The sequence below is a fragment of the Puma concolor genome, chromosome C2 (assembly GCF_028749965.1).
Source record: "Puma concolor isolate L17-30 chromosome C2, mPumCon1.1.hap2, whole genome shotgun sequence".
In the NCBI taxonomy this organism is placed as follows: Eukaryota; Metazoa; Chordata; class Mammalia; order Carnivora; family Felidae; genus Puma; species Puma concolor.
The window spans coordinates 1,340,086-1,360,451 of NC_141675.1; the positions used below are offsets into that span (position 1 = coordinate 1,340,086).

The 20,366-nt window shown below is 40.7% G+C and overlaps 1 protein-coding gene and 1 long non-coding RNA gene across 3 annotated transcripts in view; one reads left to right on the forward strand and one right to left on the reverse strand.

The window, feature by feature from the left end:
- The window catches only part of SNRK (SNF related kinase), a 59,678-nt gene that overhangs the window by 29,286 nt on the left and 10,026 nt on the right, over nucleotides 1–20,366 (reverse strand). Inside the window, exons 1-2 of one of the 2 annotated variants that reach the window (XM_086720280.1) lie at nucleotides 12,472–12,602; nucleotides 4,306–4,812 (exon numbers count right to left, since the gene is read on the reverse strand). Coding sequence is in view for 1 of the 2 variants with exons in the window: in XM_086720279.1 (XP_086576405.1) it covers nucleotides 12,472–13,060 (589 nt within the window). In the remaining variant the exon portion in view is untranslated. Of the gene's footprint in view, nucleotides 1–4,305; nucleotides 4,813–12,471; nucleotides 13,167–20,366 lie in introns of those variants that run through there. The other variant, XM_086720279.1, reaches the window with a different exon arrangement.
- On the forward strand, nucleotides 6,172–16,497 carry LOC147577033 (uncharacterized). Its single transcript, XR_015255915.1, has 3 exons — nucleotides 6,172–7,316; nucleotides 7,829–8,069; nucleotides 16,180–16,497. It is a non-coding gene; the product is annotated as an uncharacterized LOC147577033 (long non-coding RNA).

Consider the following 20,366-nt stretch of genomic DNA (forward strand, 5'->3'; position numbering starts at 1 on the left):
TTTTCACTTTGTTGGTGGCTTCTTTCCCTATGCAGAAGCTTCTGTGTTTGACGTATTTTTTATTTTATTGTTTGTGCTTTTAGGTGTCCTATCTGAAGAAATCACGTCAAGGAGGTTTTTTCCTGTCTTCTTCCAGGAGTTTCATGGCTTCAGGTCGTACATTTAAGTCTTTAATCCCTTTCAAGTCAATTTTTGTGAGTGGTGTTAAGACAGGGGTCAAGTTTCATTCTTCTACATGTGGATATCCAATTTTCTTCAATTTATTGAAGAGACGGTCTTTTCTCCAGTGAAGATTCCAGGCTCCCTTGTCAAACATTAGTTGACCACATATGCTTATTTCTGGACTCTTGATTCTGTTCCATTACTCCACTTGTCTGTTTTTATGCCTGTACCACTGTCTTCATGACTACAGCTTTATAGCATAGCTTGAAATCAGAAAGTATGAGCCTCCTGCTTTGTTCTTCTTTCTCAGGATGTCTTTGGCTATCTTGGGTCTACTGTGGTTCCATATAAATCTTAGGAATGTTCTTCTATTTCTGTAAAAAACGCCATTGGAATCTTAATAGGAATGGGCTTTTGGTAGTATTAACATTTTAACAACATTAATTCTTCCAATCCATAGACAAGGACTACTTTCCATTTATTTTTGTATCTTTGATTTCTTTCATCATGTCTTATAGTTTTCAAAGTAGAGATCTTTCACCTCCTTGGTTTAATATGTTCCTAAGTGTTTTATTGTTTTTGATGCTATTGTAAATGGGATCAATTTATTTCATTTTCAGAAAAATTGTTAATGGATAGAAATGCTACTGATTTTTGTACATTAATTTTGCATCCTACAATTTTACTGAATTTCTGATTAAGTTCTAAGAGTTTTTTGGGGAGTCTTTAGGATTTTCTCTATATAAAATCATGTCATCAGCAACTAGAGACAGTTTTACTTCATTTCCAATGCTGATGTCTTTTAATTGTTTTTATTGCCTGATTGCTCTAGGTAGGACTTCCAATACCGTGTTAAATAGGAGACAGCGTCTTGTTCTTGATCTTAAACGAAAAGCTCTCAACCTTTTACCACTAAGTATGATGGTGGTGGTGGGCTGGTCATATATGGCCTTTATTATGTTGCGGTACACTGCCTCTACACCCACTGTAAGTTCTTACCACAAATGGATGTTGAATTTTGTCAAATGCTTTTTTCTACATCTATTGAGATGATCATGATTCTCTTCTTTCAATTCTAGTAACAATAATTGATTTGCAAATGTTGAACCATCCTTGCATCCCAGGGATAAATCACACTTGGTCATCATGGTGAATCACTTTAATGTGCTACTGAATCCAGTTTGCTAGTATTTCATTGAGAATTTTTGCATCTATATTCATCAGGGATATTGGCCTGTAGTTTTCTACAGTGTCCTCTTCTGCCTTCAGTATCAGGAAAATGCTGGCCTCATGAAATCAGTTTGGGAATGTTCCCTCCTCCTTGATTTTTCCAAAGAGTTTGAAAAGGATTGGTATTAATTCTTTAAATGTTTGGTAAAATTAACCAATTGGATTTCTGATTACTGAGTCAATCTCCTTACCAGTAATTGGTCTATTCAAATTTTCTATTTCTTCCTGATTCAGTCTTAGGAGGTTATATGTAGAATTTTCCCATTTCTTCTAGGTTATCCAGTTTGTCAGCATATAGTTATTCATAGCAGCCTTTTTGACCCTCTGTATTTCTGTGGTATCTGTTGTAATAGCTCCTTTTTCATTTATAATTTTGTTGATTTGGGTCTCTTACTCTCTTTTCCTTGATAAAATTAGCTAAGGGCTTGCCAATTTTGTTTATCTTTTCAAAGAACTGACTTTTAGTTTGGTTAATCTTTTCTATTGTTTTTTTTCTGTTCTCTATTTATTTCTGCTCTTTATTATTTTCCTTCCTTCTATGTGGGATCTTTCCTGCTTCTTAATGTAGGCATTTATTGCTACAAACTTCCCACTCAGAACTGCTTTGCTGCATCCCAAGTTCTAGTTTTGCATACCCACAAGTTCTAGTATATTGTGTTTCCATTTTCATTTGTCTTCAGAAACTCACTTCCCCTTTAATTTCTTCTTTGATCCATTGGTTGTTCAGGAATATCATGATTTTTAAGAGTTTTTGGTTATGATTTCATGATTCTTTCTCTTCTTTGCTATCAGTGTGCCAGTCTCTAAGAGGTCTCTAATATTACCTATCTGTAAGTTGAAGGATGAAAATGTGAATTTGCTGAACTTGCTAGAATTTTATCTAAAATTAACCAAATAAGGATCTGAGTGAGACCCTGATCAAACTACAAACAAAATACATGCAGTTTTACATGGGCTTAGGACAGTCCATTTCAGCATCCTAGGAGACTTTATTTGCTTGCTTCATGGTGCTCTGCTATGGGACAAATCAAGAAATGATCTAAAGAAAGTGATCAGTAAATAGTTCTCTAATTGGTAAGAGACGCTGATAGCTAAGGACTCTGAAGTTCAATTCTCTTACATGAAGTAACACAAGAATGAAGTCTTAGAAGCCTTCCTTAATGATTAAAAAACTGTTCCTTCTAATCCCCTGACAGCAGCTAGAAGAGTCAAAAGTAGAAACGGAACACAACTTCGCTAACTCTTCTTACCTCTGCTGATTAATGAACTCATCTTGATACTGAAGCTGGATAGTAAATCCAAAAAAATTTTATCAAGCTGTTTAACTGACAACTTCAGAGCAACATAGCCCACCCACAAACTGATAACTGAGAACAAAATTAGGACTAATCTAAAACTACTGGGAATCTTCTACTTCTAGGTAGACTGCAATGTGTTGAGCAGACTGAAGGTCCTGCTGTAACAACTAGAAACAAAATGATAACTTCCAAGGCCTTGGAAGCAACAGAAATAAATGAACTGAAATTCCAGAATCAGGAAGAGCTCTAAAAGCTGAGGCAGAAATCCAAACAAGAATCATGTGACCTCAGGAATATCAACAGATCACATGCATTCCTAAAAAAGGTTAAACCACATCAACTTATACTATACCTAAAAGAAGAGCTTATGTCTACCAACTTTTTAGAAACCTGAAAAATAGGTAAATTTAGGAAAATACAGCTAGTCTGATGCAAGAACATAAGCTTGCAGTGGACTGACATTCAAAGTCTCATGTAACAATCAACTGGTTTTTGTACACATTAGTCTCCTGAGAATTTGTTAAGCCGGTTTCAGTCCTCTAGAAACTAATTACCACTGAGCACAAAACTGAGAATCACACTTTGGAACTGGGGGATCACACCATCTGAGGGGCTTTCCTGCCATCTACTGGAGCTCCTGATCCACGTTAAGTCTCTTTAAACTGTAACAAGGACCTAAAGTCAACGAAGAGTTGATACATACAAACTGTTCATGACACAAAATGGGTTTAAAAAAAAAATACCAAACACACCAAATACCTACAAATTAAGTCTTCGGCTTTAAAAAACAAAAAGGACACCATATCCCCAACGATCTGATGTTCCTTTTGGGAGAAGCCCTGTCTATAAGCTTACCTCCAGCTTTCCATTACCATCTTCCCAAGTCATAGCTAGGAAATTTAAAACACTATAAGGAAAATGAGAGATTAATGTATAAAACAAGTCAGTCAAGTAGCCAAAGGCACAAAAATAAGGACACAATTCCACACCTCTATTTTATGTTCCAAAGCTTACTTCAAAACTGCTTCAAAGTTGTGGGCCCATTTTTTTACTCAGCCCCACAAGCCTGCAAGATCAGATCTAAGATAAGCTTCATAGCGGTCTGTATGTTATAACATGCTTCAAACCGCAGACCTGCCTCAATGTGCAGAGAGGAGGTGAGTCCAGGACATGTTAATATATAGGCACAAGTCAGGGAAAAGGAGTTCCAGTATGAGCAAGGATATCGGCGGGGCCATGGGGGAGGGGGCACGATTACACTTTGTAAAAAAAATTTAGCAGAATGTAAGTTTTCATTTCTTTAGTTCGTTTTCTGTAATATTTAACTCATTTAAACAAACATTAGGGCCTGTCATGTTTACCTGGTGACAGGAATGGAACACAGATAAGATATAAACAAACACACAGTTCTCTTTCTCAAGGACCTTACTATTGAGCAAGAGGCACAAGCGAGCCATCTGAAATGAGTGAGGTTTGGCGTCATCCCATCTAATTCCAATGGGAAAAGGCCATTAGGGCATGTGTCCCCTTCATCTCACCATCCTCTGTTTTTAGCCATCTAACAAACCCCCCCCCCCCACCCCATTATTTTTATCCAACAAACCAGGGCACCTACTCTGTGCCTGGCTGCATCCCAGGCAGAATTTAGACGTATCTACCAAGAAAGAGCGTCTCCCTCCACAGTCTTTTTCTCCTACTTGCTGGACAGGGCCCAAACGCTGAGGTCCTTACAGAGTTTTTCTTAGGTTTCAGGGTTTAAAATAATTGCAAATTAAACTTTTATAATATTGTTAGGCGCTGTTCTACACTATAGCGGATATAATTTTTAAAATATCACCATCAGGCCAACCAATAGAAACGAGGTGAGATAAATAAACGTTTTTCTGAAGACGAAGTGGGTTAGACAGAAAATGGGTTAATCGAGGATGATGGGAAGAGGACATTTAAAAACAGCGAGTCCATGTACTGGGATGACGGTCGTGAGGAAGGGCCGGTGCCACAGAACGTCTCGGCTAATTAGCTCGGCTTAGCCCCGCGGTGCCCTCTTCTAGGCCCACTCGCCATCTTCCTCCGCCAAAGCCGGCGGCGACGTGTGAAGATCCGGCCGAGGGAAGCCACGGCCCTTGAAAGAAGAAAACCACACGGCCGTGTGTGTGACCGTGACCGTGACCGTCGAAAGCGTTTCCTGAGCAGCTGCTCCGCGAGTCCTGACAACTTCGGGACCCCACAGGCGACTTCCCGATGCGCGGGGACAGTCTCCCCAGAAACGGAGACGCGTCGCCACCAAGTCCCACCAGGCCATTTCGGAGCGAGCCCGAGAGCGCCGTCGAGCACAGCACCTACGTGTCAACACGTGTCACCAGTTTTTAAGACAACGGTGACGTCGCTCAACATTCAGGAGTTCGGACTGTGTGGCGACGTATACCGTGACTACCTCGATTCCGAGTTTACCGTGTTGCAAGTGTGCGTTAACGGCTGAATTTTTGTTTTGCGAACGGGTCCTTCTTCAACAGGTTTCTGCGTCTCCCCACAAAAAAGATAAAAAAATACCCAAGTACATTTGATATTTTCAACTCCCTAAGGGTTTCCTAAGGCTACAACCCGAAGTGAATAGATTTAATTTCTGTATTTCTGTATGGAGATAGTTAACTGTTTTAAGTGGTTGAGAAAGCTCTTCTGAAGTTCCAAGAACCTAACCCGTTACCAAGCAAATCCTTTCATCTGTTTTTATCTAACGTTAAAAACACACACTAAGAAAAATCCCTCCTTTAGAAGTTAACCTATTCCCTACCTTCCGAAAGTTAACCACCGCTAGAAACACGGGTGAGAAAAACACAAGGGCCAAGGGCCCAGCCGCCCTCGCTCCCGGTTTTCCCACGGCGGCCGACTTTTCGGCAACTCCCCCGAGGCCAAGCTTCCAAAGGCGCCGAAAGCCCCTCAGGAGGAGAAACGAGGCCGCGATCTCTGACCGCCCTTCGGGACGGCGGCCCGGCTCCACGGGAACCAGGCGTCTGCGACCCTTCCGCGAAGGCGGTGGCGACAGTTACGCCGGACCGAAGGCCGACTTCGGGTCCGGCGCCGGGCTAAGCACCAGCGCGTCCTCCTTCCTCGAACCGCCGCCGTCCTCGAGGCGGGAGCCGTCACTACCCTCACTGCACACACGCCGGTAACGGACCGAGAGGCCAGTCGAGGGGGGAGGCGGGGGGCCGAGAGGGTGGCAGGCGGGCAAGAGCCGTCGGGTCAAGGGACGGGAGGCAGAAGGGCCCCGAGGCAGGACTGCGAGCGCAAGGTGACCGACAGCAAGGGGGCGGCATCGCGGGGCCGCGCGGGCCACTGAAGGCGCGGGAGTCGCGAGTGAGGAGGACACGGGGGAGCCGACCCGGGGGACCGCGCTGCCGCCCCGAGGACTCCGCTTCCCACAGGGAAGGAACGGGAAGACCTCCGAGGATTCCGAGCAGAGCAGAGACGCGCACTGAAACTTCAAAAGGAACGGAGAAGCAGTTCTTCCCGACGGGCGGTGACCGCAGCAACGGCCGCGTCCCTGGCACGGCGCCCCCTTCCAGCGGGTCCCCGCTGCCAGTGCCGGCTCTTGGCGCCCGAAGACCCGGGGCCTCCTCTCTCCCGAACCGTCAACGTCCGGAAACCGGCGGCCGGAACAAATGACGGGAAGGCGGCCTCCGAAATCCCTGCCTTCTCTCTCCTTCCGAAGACGCACAGAGTCGTCCGGGCGGCCCGGCCCCCACCTCCTCACGCCAAGAGCCCAAAGACTCGAGGTCGGGCTCGAGAGCGAAAAGCGGGCCAACCGTCACTATTCCAGCGGCGTCTATTCCAGCGGCACCTGCGATCACGAGCCCTGCACGCCGCTGCCTTTCCGCACACGCTTTGACAGGGAGGGAGGAAGAGGAGCCCAAGGCCCACGTAAAACCAAACGAGACCAAACCCGAGTCTCGTCAGTTGGCAGCCAGGGCCCTGAGAAAAGTACCAGGTGCTACAAATCTTCCGGACGAAGAACATGGTTTCGAACGAGGCAGCGAGGGAGCCTTCCGACCTGCACGAGGCCAGGGGACACCCGACAAGAAGCTCTGGGAACGGCAGCGGGAGGGGAACGAGCGGGACGGTCTCCCGGCTCCCACCGGGAAAGGCACGGGTGTCCAGCCTGAAGTTCCAGGCGCGGGGAGCAACATCAGGAAAAATTTCCAAAGGACCTGAAGTTTGGTTTTCACTTACTTAGCCCCAAATAAGCACAAGGTGTGATTAAAATGGGGCAGAGGGAGGCGAACGAGAGAAGTTTAAGCTCAATTATCAATATCGAAAGAAGAATTTTATGTTCTTGTTAAAAATTTTAGAAACTGAAGAGATTTAAACATTTTTTTTTTCCTGAACACTTATTCCTTAAAGCATATGAGAATTAAAATGTTGGGAGTCTATTTTTCCACTAATAACCTAAAACATTTGATCCTACAATTTTAAACCAGAGGTAGACAAGGCTGGATGCACCTCAGAATCTCACAGAAGCTTCTGGATAAGGGCCTCACCCAAGACTATCTGAACCAGAATCTCTAGGGCGGGGCCCTGGCAAGGTTTGCTTGTTTTTGAAAAGTCTGCTCCAGGTGAAATTTACCAGTGGTGAGTAGAGAACCACCAATTTAGATCTTACCACTAGCAAATTATACTAGAAAGTGGCATCAATATATACTTCACTTTATCTGAATCTTATAACACAGTGAGAACAATAAGCACCAGAGCTAAAAATGCAGTAGAGAAGACATTAAAGGACATCTGTCATTTTAATCACATTTTTCAGGCCTCTCGTTAAAAAAAAAAAAAATCAATGGTTGAGTTAGCCTAAAAAAACCCCTACGTATGGTACCTATAGATTACCCTACCTATAACATGTCGTGCTCAAGAATCTTTATTACAAATATTAAGTTCTAGAGTAGCTTATTTATATCTCAAAAGATTTTACTCAAAGCACAGAATGGCTCTTCCCTAAATACATAATTATACAACAGTCACACTGTAAAGCCAGCACATCGTGCATACAGAGCTAATACTGTAAAGTGCTTTTATTTACATAGGGTTCGTGGCGGATCAATTTTTACCTATGATCTCTGAAATAACTGTCATTTGTTTCACAGGCACACGGAACTTCAGAAAGTTTAGGAAAGGAGTTTTTTCTTTTGGTTTTACGTGACAAGTGGTGATGGTATACTCTGTAAAAGGTGTCTTTCAGAATATCTGACCTGCACTCGACAGCTGGATTGTGGAAGGTGTGCACCACGTTTCTAAGGATACGTTTTTCACTTCCATACAACTGAACACCGCATGCGGCCGCCTGGGCCCAAGGAGGCAGTGCGGTTCATGCTGGATACGTACCATGTAGGCAGGTTTCATATTTACCTTTTTAAATAAGACGAACAAGATAGTGCTTTAAACAGACCAAACTTACTTCCCTATGCATAAAAAAGGCACAAATGATCCCTTAAAAATGCATAATCTCAAACTCTACACTCAGGCCTAAACTCTGTGACACAAGCCAAGGTCTTCTAATCTATAATCCATCAGGGCTCACGGTCCAAATGGCAAATTTTAAGAGTAGGTAATAAAAATTTAACCACAGTCTGACTCTGGGAAGAGAAAGTTCAAGTCGGAAAACACAGAAACATTACTAAAGCATCTGTCTCTAATAAATCGTAACTTTGAGCAGGAAAAATGAAACTATACCCCCTCAGATTTGGTGCAACTTGGGAGGGACTGTAAAAGCAAACACATTAACAGCTTTTCTGGAAGAAATCTGAAAGAAAAGCAAGGAGTTATCAATTCACAACAAACTATAATAGCAGATTTAGATAAACCAAAGAGAAAATTTCTGATTTATGCCCTTCTGGACTAACTTCAAAGTTCTATCACAAAGGTATTACACCTTAGGTTGTACAACGTGTACAGTAAGGACTGATTTTTTTAAAAGTTTTCAAAGAAAATATTTACAATTATACACATGATGCTACAATCACAGTTCTGGTGGCTGCCCCTTTCCCAAATTGTCTAAAAAAGACTCTTGTAGGGGCGCCTGGGTGGCACAGTCGGTTAAGCGTCCGGCTTCAGCCAGGTCACGATCTCTCAGTCCGTGAGTTCGAGCCCCGCGTCAGGCTCTGGGCTGATGGCTCGGAGCCTGGAGCCTGTTTCCGATTCTGTGTCTCCCTCTCTCTCTGCCCCTCTCCCGTTCATGCTCTGTCTCTCTCTGTCCCAAAAAAAATAAATAAAAACGTTGAAAAAAAAAATTAAAAAAAAAAAAAAAAAAAGACTCTTGTAGGAGGGAGTATGTGGACATAGTTCTTCATGGCGCTAAAGCAGAGGAAGGAACAGGCTGTCCCGAGTACATTCAATGTGGCTTCTAGTTAAACCACAACTCTTGGCTTGAATGTGCCACGCAAGATTTCCAAACACTGGTATACTGCACACTCTGTAAGTAGCACATAAATTAACAGTCAAGAATATCTGAATTTATGTTTTACTAATCCACTTTTTCACAAGATAAGGCAATGCTTTTCAGATAGACCGGCTAGTCACTTTTAAATTCACACTGGATTTTGAAATGTTCTTCGCATGTACTAAGTTAGGTCAAAAAAAGGAATAATTAAAGATGCTTAGGAACATAATTTTAAGATATGCCCAGAGTCTTCATCCGCTCTTAAAGCATTATTGAACCAGAAAAAGTATATATTAAGTAATAAAAGCAAACTAAAAATCTGTAAAAGGTACTACAAACTACATATAGTTCTTGTTCGCAGGTCAGAGGGAATGATATGATACTGACTAACTCTGAACATTAAGGGCAGACGCCAATACATCCTAAAACAAAATGACAAAATAGAATCTATGGCAATAAGCACAGTTACATATTGATAAACGGTATAGGTCATTATGCAAAATAAATTATAGAAATTTACATACTTTACACAGCTAGAAAATAACATATAAAAGCAAAAATTGCTTAAAATACAAAATTCAGATTAGAGTAGGGAACTAGTATAATTCTCTCAGAATATAACATCAGAATAAAAACCTGACACAGAGGAACAAATTATACAATTAGCAACTTTAATTATGTACAAAAACTTTGTATATGCCAAAAATAGTCACCAAAAATCACTATGTATTAAGCCACACAGAAAATCTAAAAATACTCCCCGAAGCAAAAACCAGTAAGGTTGCAATGTAGACTACTGACTGCCATGTACTAAAATTAGAAGTTAAAAACCAAACAGCTAAAAAGAAACATAAATCTATCTACTTTGAATTAAAAAAGAAAAAAAGAACCTCTGGGTTAAGTAAGAAATAAAACAGTAAAGATAAACTTCAGCAATGAAAAACAATGACCAGAGAGTGAAATCCTCAGGATGTTACCAGAGATTGCAGGAGAGAGCAACACACAACCTTAAATGTTAGAAATCACAACAATGAAGAAAAAAAGCTTTCAACTGAAGACAGTAGAAAAGAAAACAAAGGGAAACTGAAAGATCATGGAAAAAATTAGTAACAACGAAAGAAAAAGTAATGACATAGAAAACAAGTGCAGTTGTAGGCATCCTCCCACTTTCCTTTTCCTTTTTAAAAACTTTTTAAAAGTTTTTTTAAGGCAAGATTGAAGATATAAGGAAAAAAACAAGAAAATTATAGTGAATACCTGTGTACCCACCATCCAAATTAGAAAATAAACATCACCAATATAGATAAAACCTTCTAGATATGCCTGCCCCTCGTGTAACCTCATGCATTCTTCAGAGCTTTACTACATGTGCATGCACCCCTGAACAGTACATAGTACTGCTTCATATGTTTTAAACTTTGATATAAACGTTGTAATACTATCAGTATTCTTACGAATTTGCTTTTCTTAAATGTTTGTGAACTACAGCCATGATGACATCCATGGTTCATTAATCTTCACCAATATATAGAATTCCATCACATGAATATCAAACAATGTATTCCCCTGCTGATGAATACTCAATAATGCTGTTAAAAACATTCTCTGAAAATCTGTGTACATGAGTGAGAGCATCTCTAAGGGTGTGTACACAGGAAGAGAAGTGCTGGGTCTCAGGATTGTGTACTTCTTTAACTTTAGTAGATAATTGTCTTCTACGTAGTACTAGTTAGATTTCCTGAAGATCTCTAGTGTTATCTACACTTGGTTTTGTCTGACATTAGTTTTTCCCAATGTGAAAAGTATGGATAGTATCTTATCAGGCTTTTATTTTCCCTGATTATTACTGAGGTTGAACATCATCATTTCCATGTTCAGACATTTATGCTTCCTCTTCTGTAAATTCTTGGCTTCATTTTCTGACGAGACCTGCTCCATTAATCAAAAATCTCTGACTCAAATATCCTAATGAAAAGTTTCGGTGAAGCCTTGTTATCTGAGGTGGGCAGGAACCATTCAACAACCCTTTCTTTTACAGGACACAGAAATCTAAGACGAAAAGCAGTATTTTGGTGTACAGAATATTCAGTATAAAATTGGTGCTCTTCAATGTGTGCCTTTAATCTTCCATAACCTGCATTTCAAATGATCAGAATGCAAACAGAAGACTCCTAAGAAGTGTGATATCATGTACATGTAATATTAGAGCATTATTATTCCAAGATTAAACTAAACATTGTAAAAGCTGACCACACCTTCAGCTTAACAACTTGTTAAAAATTAAGAATAAATTCCTAAATTCCTACATGACTTTCAAAGCAGATACAATCCCAAAGGGACAACACTGCCACAAGATGAAAAGGAGCAAACACTTCCACCCGGAATAGATAACTCAGGACAAGAGAGAACACAACGTTTTGGAGTGAAGAGAGGGTAGCTGGCAATGCAAAGGGCTACCAAAATTCTGGAATCCACCATAGAGCAGATGTCTGTAGGTCAATTTCCTGTCCTATACAATGAAACAGACAATAACCACCACACTGGTCGCTGTGAAAAGTAAACACGGTAACACAGGATACAATACCTCTATCTGATTCAATTCTACTCTATGGATGAGGAAATGAAGCAGAGAGAGATCAAGTACACTCTTCAAGATCACAATTAATAAAAGATCCCCATGCCCAAATTCTTCATAATGTACTGTAGCATTCATTCACAGTACTTTTCCAATATGAGTCTCAATGAGTGTTAAAGGATATGCCCAGGAAGGAGCAGACTAAGGGGACTACCAGAAGGATCTAAGAAGATAGGAAATGTACTCAGACGTTCAAAAGAATTACAGTGAGCAGGTGATGGTTACCTTAAATGAGAACTTACTCATTTTTCTCTGTGCTGACAAATATACTTAGATGTTTGCCACATAAGGGGTAAAACTAACTGCCAGCTTTAGGAATACATGGCATTCATGAAACCCAATCTGTTAATTAAGACACATTTAAGAAAGTCCCTTAAGAAATTATTTTCAGGGGCGCCTGGGTGGCGCAGTCGGTTAAGCGTCCGACTTCAGCCAGGTCACGATCTCGCGGTCCGTGAGTTCGAGCCCCGCGTCAGGCTCTGGGCTGATGGCTCAGAGCCTGGAGCCTGTTTCCGATTCTGTGTCTCCCTCTCTCTCTGCCCCTCCCCCGTTCATGCTCTGTCTCTCTCTGTCCCAAAAATAAATAAAAACGTTGAAAAAAAAAATTAAAAAAAAAAAATAAAGAAATTATTTTCAGATAAACAGCAACCAATTTGACCAACTATTCTCTAGCTGGTGGAATTCAAGTGGGCAAATATTGGAGGAAGGTTACCTACCTACTGCGGGTGCATCATATTCATCACCAAGCAGAATTTCTGGAGCAGAATACGCAAGAGATCCACAGCTTGTTGTGAGCTTCTTCCCTGGTTGAAATTTGTTGCTGAAACCAAAGTCTGTCAACTTTACAAGACCTTGTTTTTCGAAGAAGACTACATTCTCTGGTTTTAAGTCTCTGTGAACCACATGGAGTTTATGGCAATAAGATATAGCATGAACGATCTGAGCAAAGTACTTCTTGGCCAAATCTTCATTAAGTCCCTCTTCGTGTTTCATTATGTAATCGAACATATCTCCTCCATCTCCAAGTTCCAGAATAAGATAGAGTTTGGTCTGGGTGTCAATAACTTCATAAAGGCGTACGATGTTGGGATGCTGCACTAGTTTCATGCATCTCACTTCTTGGAAAAGATGACCGGTGGCTAGAGTGTCCAATTTTGTCTTGTCAATAACTTTGACTGCTACTTTTTCACCTGTAAAGACATGCCTGGCAAGTTTAACCACTGCAAAATGACCTCGACCCAAGGTTTTATCCAGATCATATAATCCAGCAATCTTTCCATCATACCCTCGCTTGAATCCTGCCATGCTGGTCCAACAGAAGAAAAAATATATAGACTGTTCAAAATGGATCTTCTCATATAAGAATATTTGGTGAAAATAAGGAATTCATTTTCAGTGTCGCCACAGACATCTACAAAATAAGAGAAGAAACAAAATTAAGTTTCTGTAGCTTTTCCTTTTATAGTTTCCTTACTTTTTTTTTTTTTAAGAGAAGCCTGAAGTAAATAAATTGAGACATAAAATGAGTAAGGGCCATATAACAACCTGTTTATATATTTTGGGTTTATATTACAAAGGCTGAGAATTTAAATACCATATTAAATTTTGCAAACTGAAAAAAAAAAACCTGACTTGTTGAAACAAGTTTTTGGTGATGTCAGAAATAAGAAACCTGGCAAGTTTGATAAACTATGTTTAAAAAAAATTTTTCCCCCAAAGTAATTTCAATTAGTGTCTTAAAAAACAAGGCAAGAATTGACAAAAGGGAAAAGAGAATAAACATTTGGACAGAAACCCAACAACTTTTTCCTGTTATTTCAAAACTAGCACTATTTCCTGTAAGTACCAAAAAAATCCCTTTAGTGAAGCCTCCTCTAGTTAGAATTCCAGCTGGAATTCCCTTCCCTTCTCCGTTATCTCCACAGCAGCTTGGACACCACCAGCCCACGAGGTCTTACTCTACAGATTTTCGTATACACCATTTCCCTCCTAAGACCGTAAGGTTCTTGAGAACTCTAACGTTCTATTTTTTTCCTTCTACCCTCCCCTCCCCTAAACAGTGTTTTACATATAACAGGTAGTCAATATTTTGTTACATTTTGAAATTCAACTTCTTTCCAAAATGTTTACATGCCAATTGTTTGCTCTTGTGTCACTAGTGCCTAGAACGGCAACTGACACACAGTAGGTGCTTAATAAATGTTTGCTGACTGGTACTCGCTCTTTGTACTTATCAGTTATGCCTCTATTAGTCTTCACACTGTCAAACCAAACTCACCACAATCTGTTTATAGTTCAAAAACAAACAAGCATGCGTTTTTTTTTTAATTTTTTTTTTTTTTTAACGTTTATTTATTACTGAGAGACAGAGAGAGACAGAGCATGAGCAGGGGAGGGGCAGAGAGAGGAGGAGACACAGAATCCAAAGCAGGCTCCAGGATCTGAGCTGTCAGCACAGAGCCCGACGTGGAGCTCGGACTCACAAACCGGGAGATCGTGACCTGAGTCGAAGTCGGCTGCTTAACTGACTGAGCTACCCAGGCACCCCAAACAAGGATGCAGTCTTAAACCATCTTAAAGATCCTTTGGTTTTAAAGACCATATCTCACATGGCATTTAAAATTCTAAACCTTTATTATGTAAACTCTAAATACAGAAATCAACTCTTATAAATGACCTTCAGAAAAACAAATGTATAAAATCATACAAATTAAGACATCACTTTAAATCTCACAAATTCAACTCCCACTATTATTTTTTCTGACCAAAATTTAATAGAATTATTATAAAATCCAATGAGGAATACAGCCATCTCCCAAGACTAGCTCTCTCCCATGAGTGCATACAACCCTTCCCTTCTGCAAAGTCTCTTCTAATGCTCCCAGTATATACTTTCATGTTTCCAGTTGTTTTATTAAGAACAGTAGTTACATCATTTACTCCCACTTAGATGAAAACATCCCAAAAAAGTAAATCGTACATAGAACAAGGTGTTTTTTTAAAAAGCACTAGCATTACATTCTTTCAATCTCATTTTTGCTTAAAAGAACAGAGAAAAAGCGAACATTAAAAACCTATTATACATATTTGTGTAAAATGAATCAAAGTGCTGCAACTATGATTCAAACTGTTCTTATTTCAAAGCCCACGCTCTTTATAAACATTAAATCACACTAAATGATGTTGTGCTTAGGGTAGTATCTGGAGAGTTAAAGTACCAACTATAAAAGAGGCATAAAGTCATTCCCACATGCAAACTGAAATTATCTGAAACACCTATCTGAAGCCACCCTCAAATATCTATATTAGCTGTTAGTATGTTTATTAATATGTTTTTTATATTTTAGTAATTACCATAATAATAAATATAAGTTACCACTTACTGAGTATGTATAATATCTCACTCATATACCAAACTCTTTACATCATCCTCATTTAATCCTTACAACTGCCCTCAGAGATAGGGATTATTAGCCCCATTTTGAGGCACAGAAATGGTCAGTCACTTGGCACAGGCTACCAGGTCCGTATGTAAGACTAGGATTCAAACCCAGGACCCCCTGACATCAAACTCTGTGCTTTTAACCACTGTCTACACTGTTTCTGCAATCTAAATGATTAATCCCGTTTATTCTATAAAGATTTTTAAAATAAGAAACCAACAGTACTACACACAGGTGTTGGAGAAAAAGCAAATTTCTTCTACACTGTGTATTATCTTGTCATATAAGCTAATAATTTTAATGACAAGATTAACAGGAAAATCCAAGTGGAAAGATGTTGCTTTATTTGGACAGTAGTTCCCCCAAAGAAAGTTTAATTCGGGCATATTTAATTTTCAAAAATAGCAACTCTAAGCTAACTCCAGGGGGCAGAAAACTATCTTTGTATCTTTAATTTTGATTAATTATAAGGGCAGTAATTATTCTTAAAGTTCTACCTCAGTCTATTAAGTCACAAGCTGGCAAATGCAACTTAAGCTTTCAAAACAACTTTTAGGCTGCCCTCAAGTGATATAATATTTGTTTTTCTCATCCCTTTAGTTTAGATGTATTCTTGTTAAATGGCATATAAATCAGATTTTAGAAATAAATCTGAATTTAAATTAAATTTTAATTAAATTAATTAGGTCATTCACTTTGTCTTGTTACAAAAGTAATAAATGTGTACGTAAATGAGGGGGAAAAAAGTAGTTTTTCAGGGTCTCTGACACCCAGAAACAATTACAATTAACACTCTGCAGTTTCTCTTCCCAGAACTGTGCCAGCAAAAGGGTACAATGAAAATAGTTTTTAATCCACTAGCAAGTTCATGGGAAAGAATCTAACAGGGTCTCTTCATGATGAGGCTACCTTGTAGTGAAAAAATAATCATTTTCACTACCAAGGAATTTACTCTTTTTGTACTTCGTTTCGTACCCACAGTGTCTATGAAACCACAGCGGTTTACCAAAAACCAGGACATTATGATTAACTGAAGGTCGAAAGGAAAAACATCCTCGTTACTGATCATCTCTTTAAGTACTAGCCTACTGTGCAACCCTACCATCAAGTACATTTTGTGTTCGCACAGGAAGTAACTACATTGTTTTTCGATCTTTGAGGACCTTGCAGGGCCTGAAAGTCATGCTGAACATCAACGCTGAATGTTAAGAGGTGGCTTATACAGAGTGCAGGTGCCTCTGGTGGCTCCAGGACATATCCCACAAACCCACATACTGAATAATCCTTGTTACCACTGTGTTTTGTTAGTTGCTTCTTTTTCCTAAAGGAAAACACAGAAGGAGATTTTAGTTTAGTTCTATTTGTTTTAACTTTGCTTAGACTCAAAATACACATTCTAAGGCTGGATCCAGACAGACATAAAAATGGCAAATTTGTCTTTAGTGACCCAGCATCCCAGGATCTTTCTCCCCTCCGTGAATTACAACCCATTCAAAGAATCTTGAGGAAACAGAAATTTAACAGTGAACACATAAACAGAGATTGTTCCAGGCGGCCAGGTCAGACAGATTCTACTAGAAGGAGGAGGAAGTAATAATAATAAACAGTGAATTCACCATTTTCTAAATGCTTCCTGGGTAACAGGCTCCAAATCCACATTTCACTGAATCGAAACCAAGAGCCTGCAAGCTAGGCGCAATGAGGTTTGACTTGCCCAGTAAGCAGCAGGAGGCAGCTCCAATCCTGCCCAGCCCGGTTTCCAAGCCCAGCCTGCCTGCAGGAGCCCCTGCCGGATCATGAAACACTCACTCCAACAGCCAAAGAGGGCGACCTTCACAACATACAATCTTCTAGCAGGCCAGCAGAAATCAATTATAATGCCAGCACCTGGGAACACACAAAACACCTTCACACGGAGGCTTTCCATTCGATAGGAAAAAAGAAACTATCACTACGAACACAGGGCACTGATAGTAAGGCGGTGGCATACTGGCGGAGGTGCCTCACGGTACTCTCCACAACACTGAAATATCCCACAAATACTGAAAGGCCTAAGCATTCACACTAGGCCAAGGCGATTTACACAACACACCGAAGGTGAGCATCCAGGTAACCCTTAAGCTCACACATAGGGCCTCGTCTAGAGACAGGTAAAACCCTGGAACGCTTACCTGCTCCCTCAGCTCCAAGAAGGATACGGCAGCTCCTGCCATTACCCTTGCTTACCTCTCTCCACCAGCCCGTCTCATCCAGCCTCTAGGCAAGGCAGTGTGGTAGTCCAGTGTGGCCGAACACTGGTTCGGAGCGCCGAGGACTGGATCTGAAACCCAGCTCCCCTATCAGCAGCCATGGGCCCTGAACAAAAGCTGACCTCCCTGTATGATCAGTTTCCCCAGTAGGAAATGTTAGTAGTAAGAGTACAAGTTCACAGGTTGTGGGGAGAATTAAATGAGTTAGTACAGGAAAAAGGTTTGCAATTAAGCCTGACACAGAGGAAGCAGTAAACACTAGCTACCACCACCACCACCGTTATTAAAACGATGGTGTTCTCCTTCGTCCAAATAGAAATTCTTTTACTGTTCCACCCTACCGCGAGAGAATGAATTTACAGAGCTGTCCAGTTTCCTAAAACATATTAAACTGAAAATGATGGATGTAAGACTGTAATGCAAAGAAAATAGTATCTCTAGTTGGGCATCAAAGCCTGATAATTTTTCCAAAAAAATCCCACAAAATCTAAGTATTGGCTTTTGAAATATCAAGAGGACCTTCTTTCAAGTCTACCCTTTCAAAAAGAACTAAATGTTCCTTTACATTTTTTTCCCCGAAAGTAATATATTCTTACAGAGAATCTAGAACATATAGACTAGGAAGCAGGAAGAATTAAAAGGCATCCGTAGCTGTACCACTGAAGATCAGCGCCATTAACATTTTGGCAATCTTTCTGCAAATATTTATACAGTTTCTTCTTTGTTTTCAAAGGTGTGATCATTCTACACATAACTTTATATCTTGGAGCCTACTTTTTTCACTTGACATAGCACTTTCCTTTTAATATTTTGCTTCAATTATGAAGTTATGAAAGAAATATCTGTACAATATAGGGAAAAATACAATTAGAACATATAAACTGACAAAAAGAATTTCTTTTAATTTTTTTTTTCAACATTTATTTATTTTTGGGACAGAGAGAGACAGAGCATGAACGGGGGAGGGGCAGAGAGAGAGGGAGACACAGAATCGGAAACAGGCTCCAGGCTCCGAGCCATCAGCCCAGAGCCTGACGCGGGGCTCGAACTCCCGGACCGCGCGATCGTGACCTGGCTGAAGTCGGACGCTTAACCGACTGAACCACCCAGGCGCCCCCATTCACCTCATACTTTCATCCAGGACGACCTCTCTTCATCTTTGAGTATATATTCTTCATACCTATGCTTCTTACAAAGCTAAGATACTAGATGTGAAGTCTCGCAACTTCTTCCTCTACTTCATATGATCAATATTTTCCCACTGCACTCAATCCTTCCACGTCAATATTTTTAACGACTACGCAATAAAGATGGTATCTTTTAAAACAGCAAGACCACTAAGTGAGGCCCTTCTAAAGCGGTCTTGCTTAGCGTACGCTTCCACATGCACATAACTGGGCTGGACCAGAATGAAACAGGCCAACTAGCCTCAGGGCGTTTCTAATATGGAAATTCACGTTTGAGAAACAACTACCAGTACGTGTTGCAAGAATACACTGATGTTCTCCCAGCTAAAGAGAAGCAAACTGAAGTGTGCGGCTGTGGCTGGAGAAGAGGAAGGAAGTGTGGGTGGCCCTGGTGGCCCTGCACACATGTTGCAAGCTGCTGAAGCCAGGTGTAGACCCAGCCTCTGTTAAACCGACTGTCATTTGGAAGTCACCCCGTTTTGCCGGTCAAATTCACTTTCAGACTGGAGATCTGCATGGACATCGCCACCACTACGGTGTGGTCTGTATGCCAAACAGACACACGGACACACTACTCACACCTCCCCCCACCGGGAGAGGGGAGGACAAACAGCACACTGAACACCGCCACCCATGGCATAAGCAGGGGACTGGAAATGAAAGGGCCACAGGCGTGAATTAGGCTACTTCTACTGCCTCTCCGCAGTTTACCTGGGATATTGTAAATTTCCTCCTAAAAGCAGACCACCAGCAGTTACATACACAAAAACCTCCCAAATTAAATGCTTAAAAAAAAAAAAAAAAAAAAAAACAACCCGTACCAATGCTCTCCCTCTAATACAGACAACTGAAAGATGAGTTTTGCAAAGCCACACTAAAACTGCATTTAAGCTTGTTACATACGAAAATCATCTGGTATCTTTCATAGATACCAAAAATGAAAACTATAATTTTTCCTCATGGAAAATACTAGGCTAACCTGTATGTTTATAGAAAAATTAACGTAAGTGGAGAACTGACTCTCGATGAGTACTACCACACTGATCTCACTGCTAAAATTTCAAAGATACCCGTAACAAAAATGGCATAGGCTGAAGAGAAGAGAGTAGACTAAATCCTCTGAGAATATCAGGAACCCCCAGGTCAAGCAAAATAAACACAACTCTACACGCAGTTGCCACCGCTGTTCCGTTTATCCAAAGTAAACAATATTCCACATTTCTAGAATAGCGCTCCTCCTCCTGGGAGTTACCAATATAAGCCATAAATCAAAGATGAAGAAATCACAAATAGGTCAAGTGGTCCTTAGTTACGGAAGGATCCAGAGTTTTTCACTGATCAGCTTGATACTACCACATGGTTCTCATGTAGCATTATGTGGTCACCAGTCTGCACTCACCGGATGGACTCGAGATAGAACTATAAATTCAAAGGTTAAGTTATTTATTATCAGAAATGTCCAAGTAGGCAAAATTATACCTCCAAATGTGTAGGAAAGTATTTTCCAAGGGAAGGTAACCGCCTACTATTCTGCAAGTTTTCTTCCAAGTGGTCACTTTTAACGGACACCTCAGGGGCAACTGAGGTGACTAGAACCGGCAGGCTAAAAGGACTGCTCTGCTCTTCAGGCAGTGACTGGGTCACCAGTGCACATCGATCTCGGGAAGCACTGACTCACGTAATTTTACTTTCCCTAAGTGAAACAAGCAATGGTCCAGGATACATCAAGGAA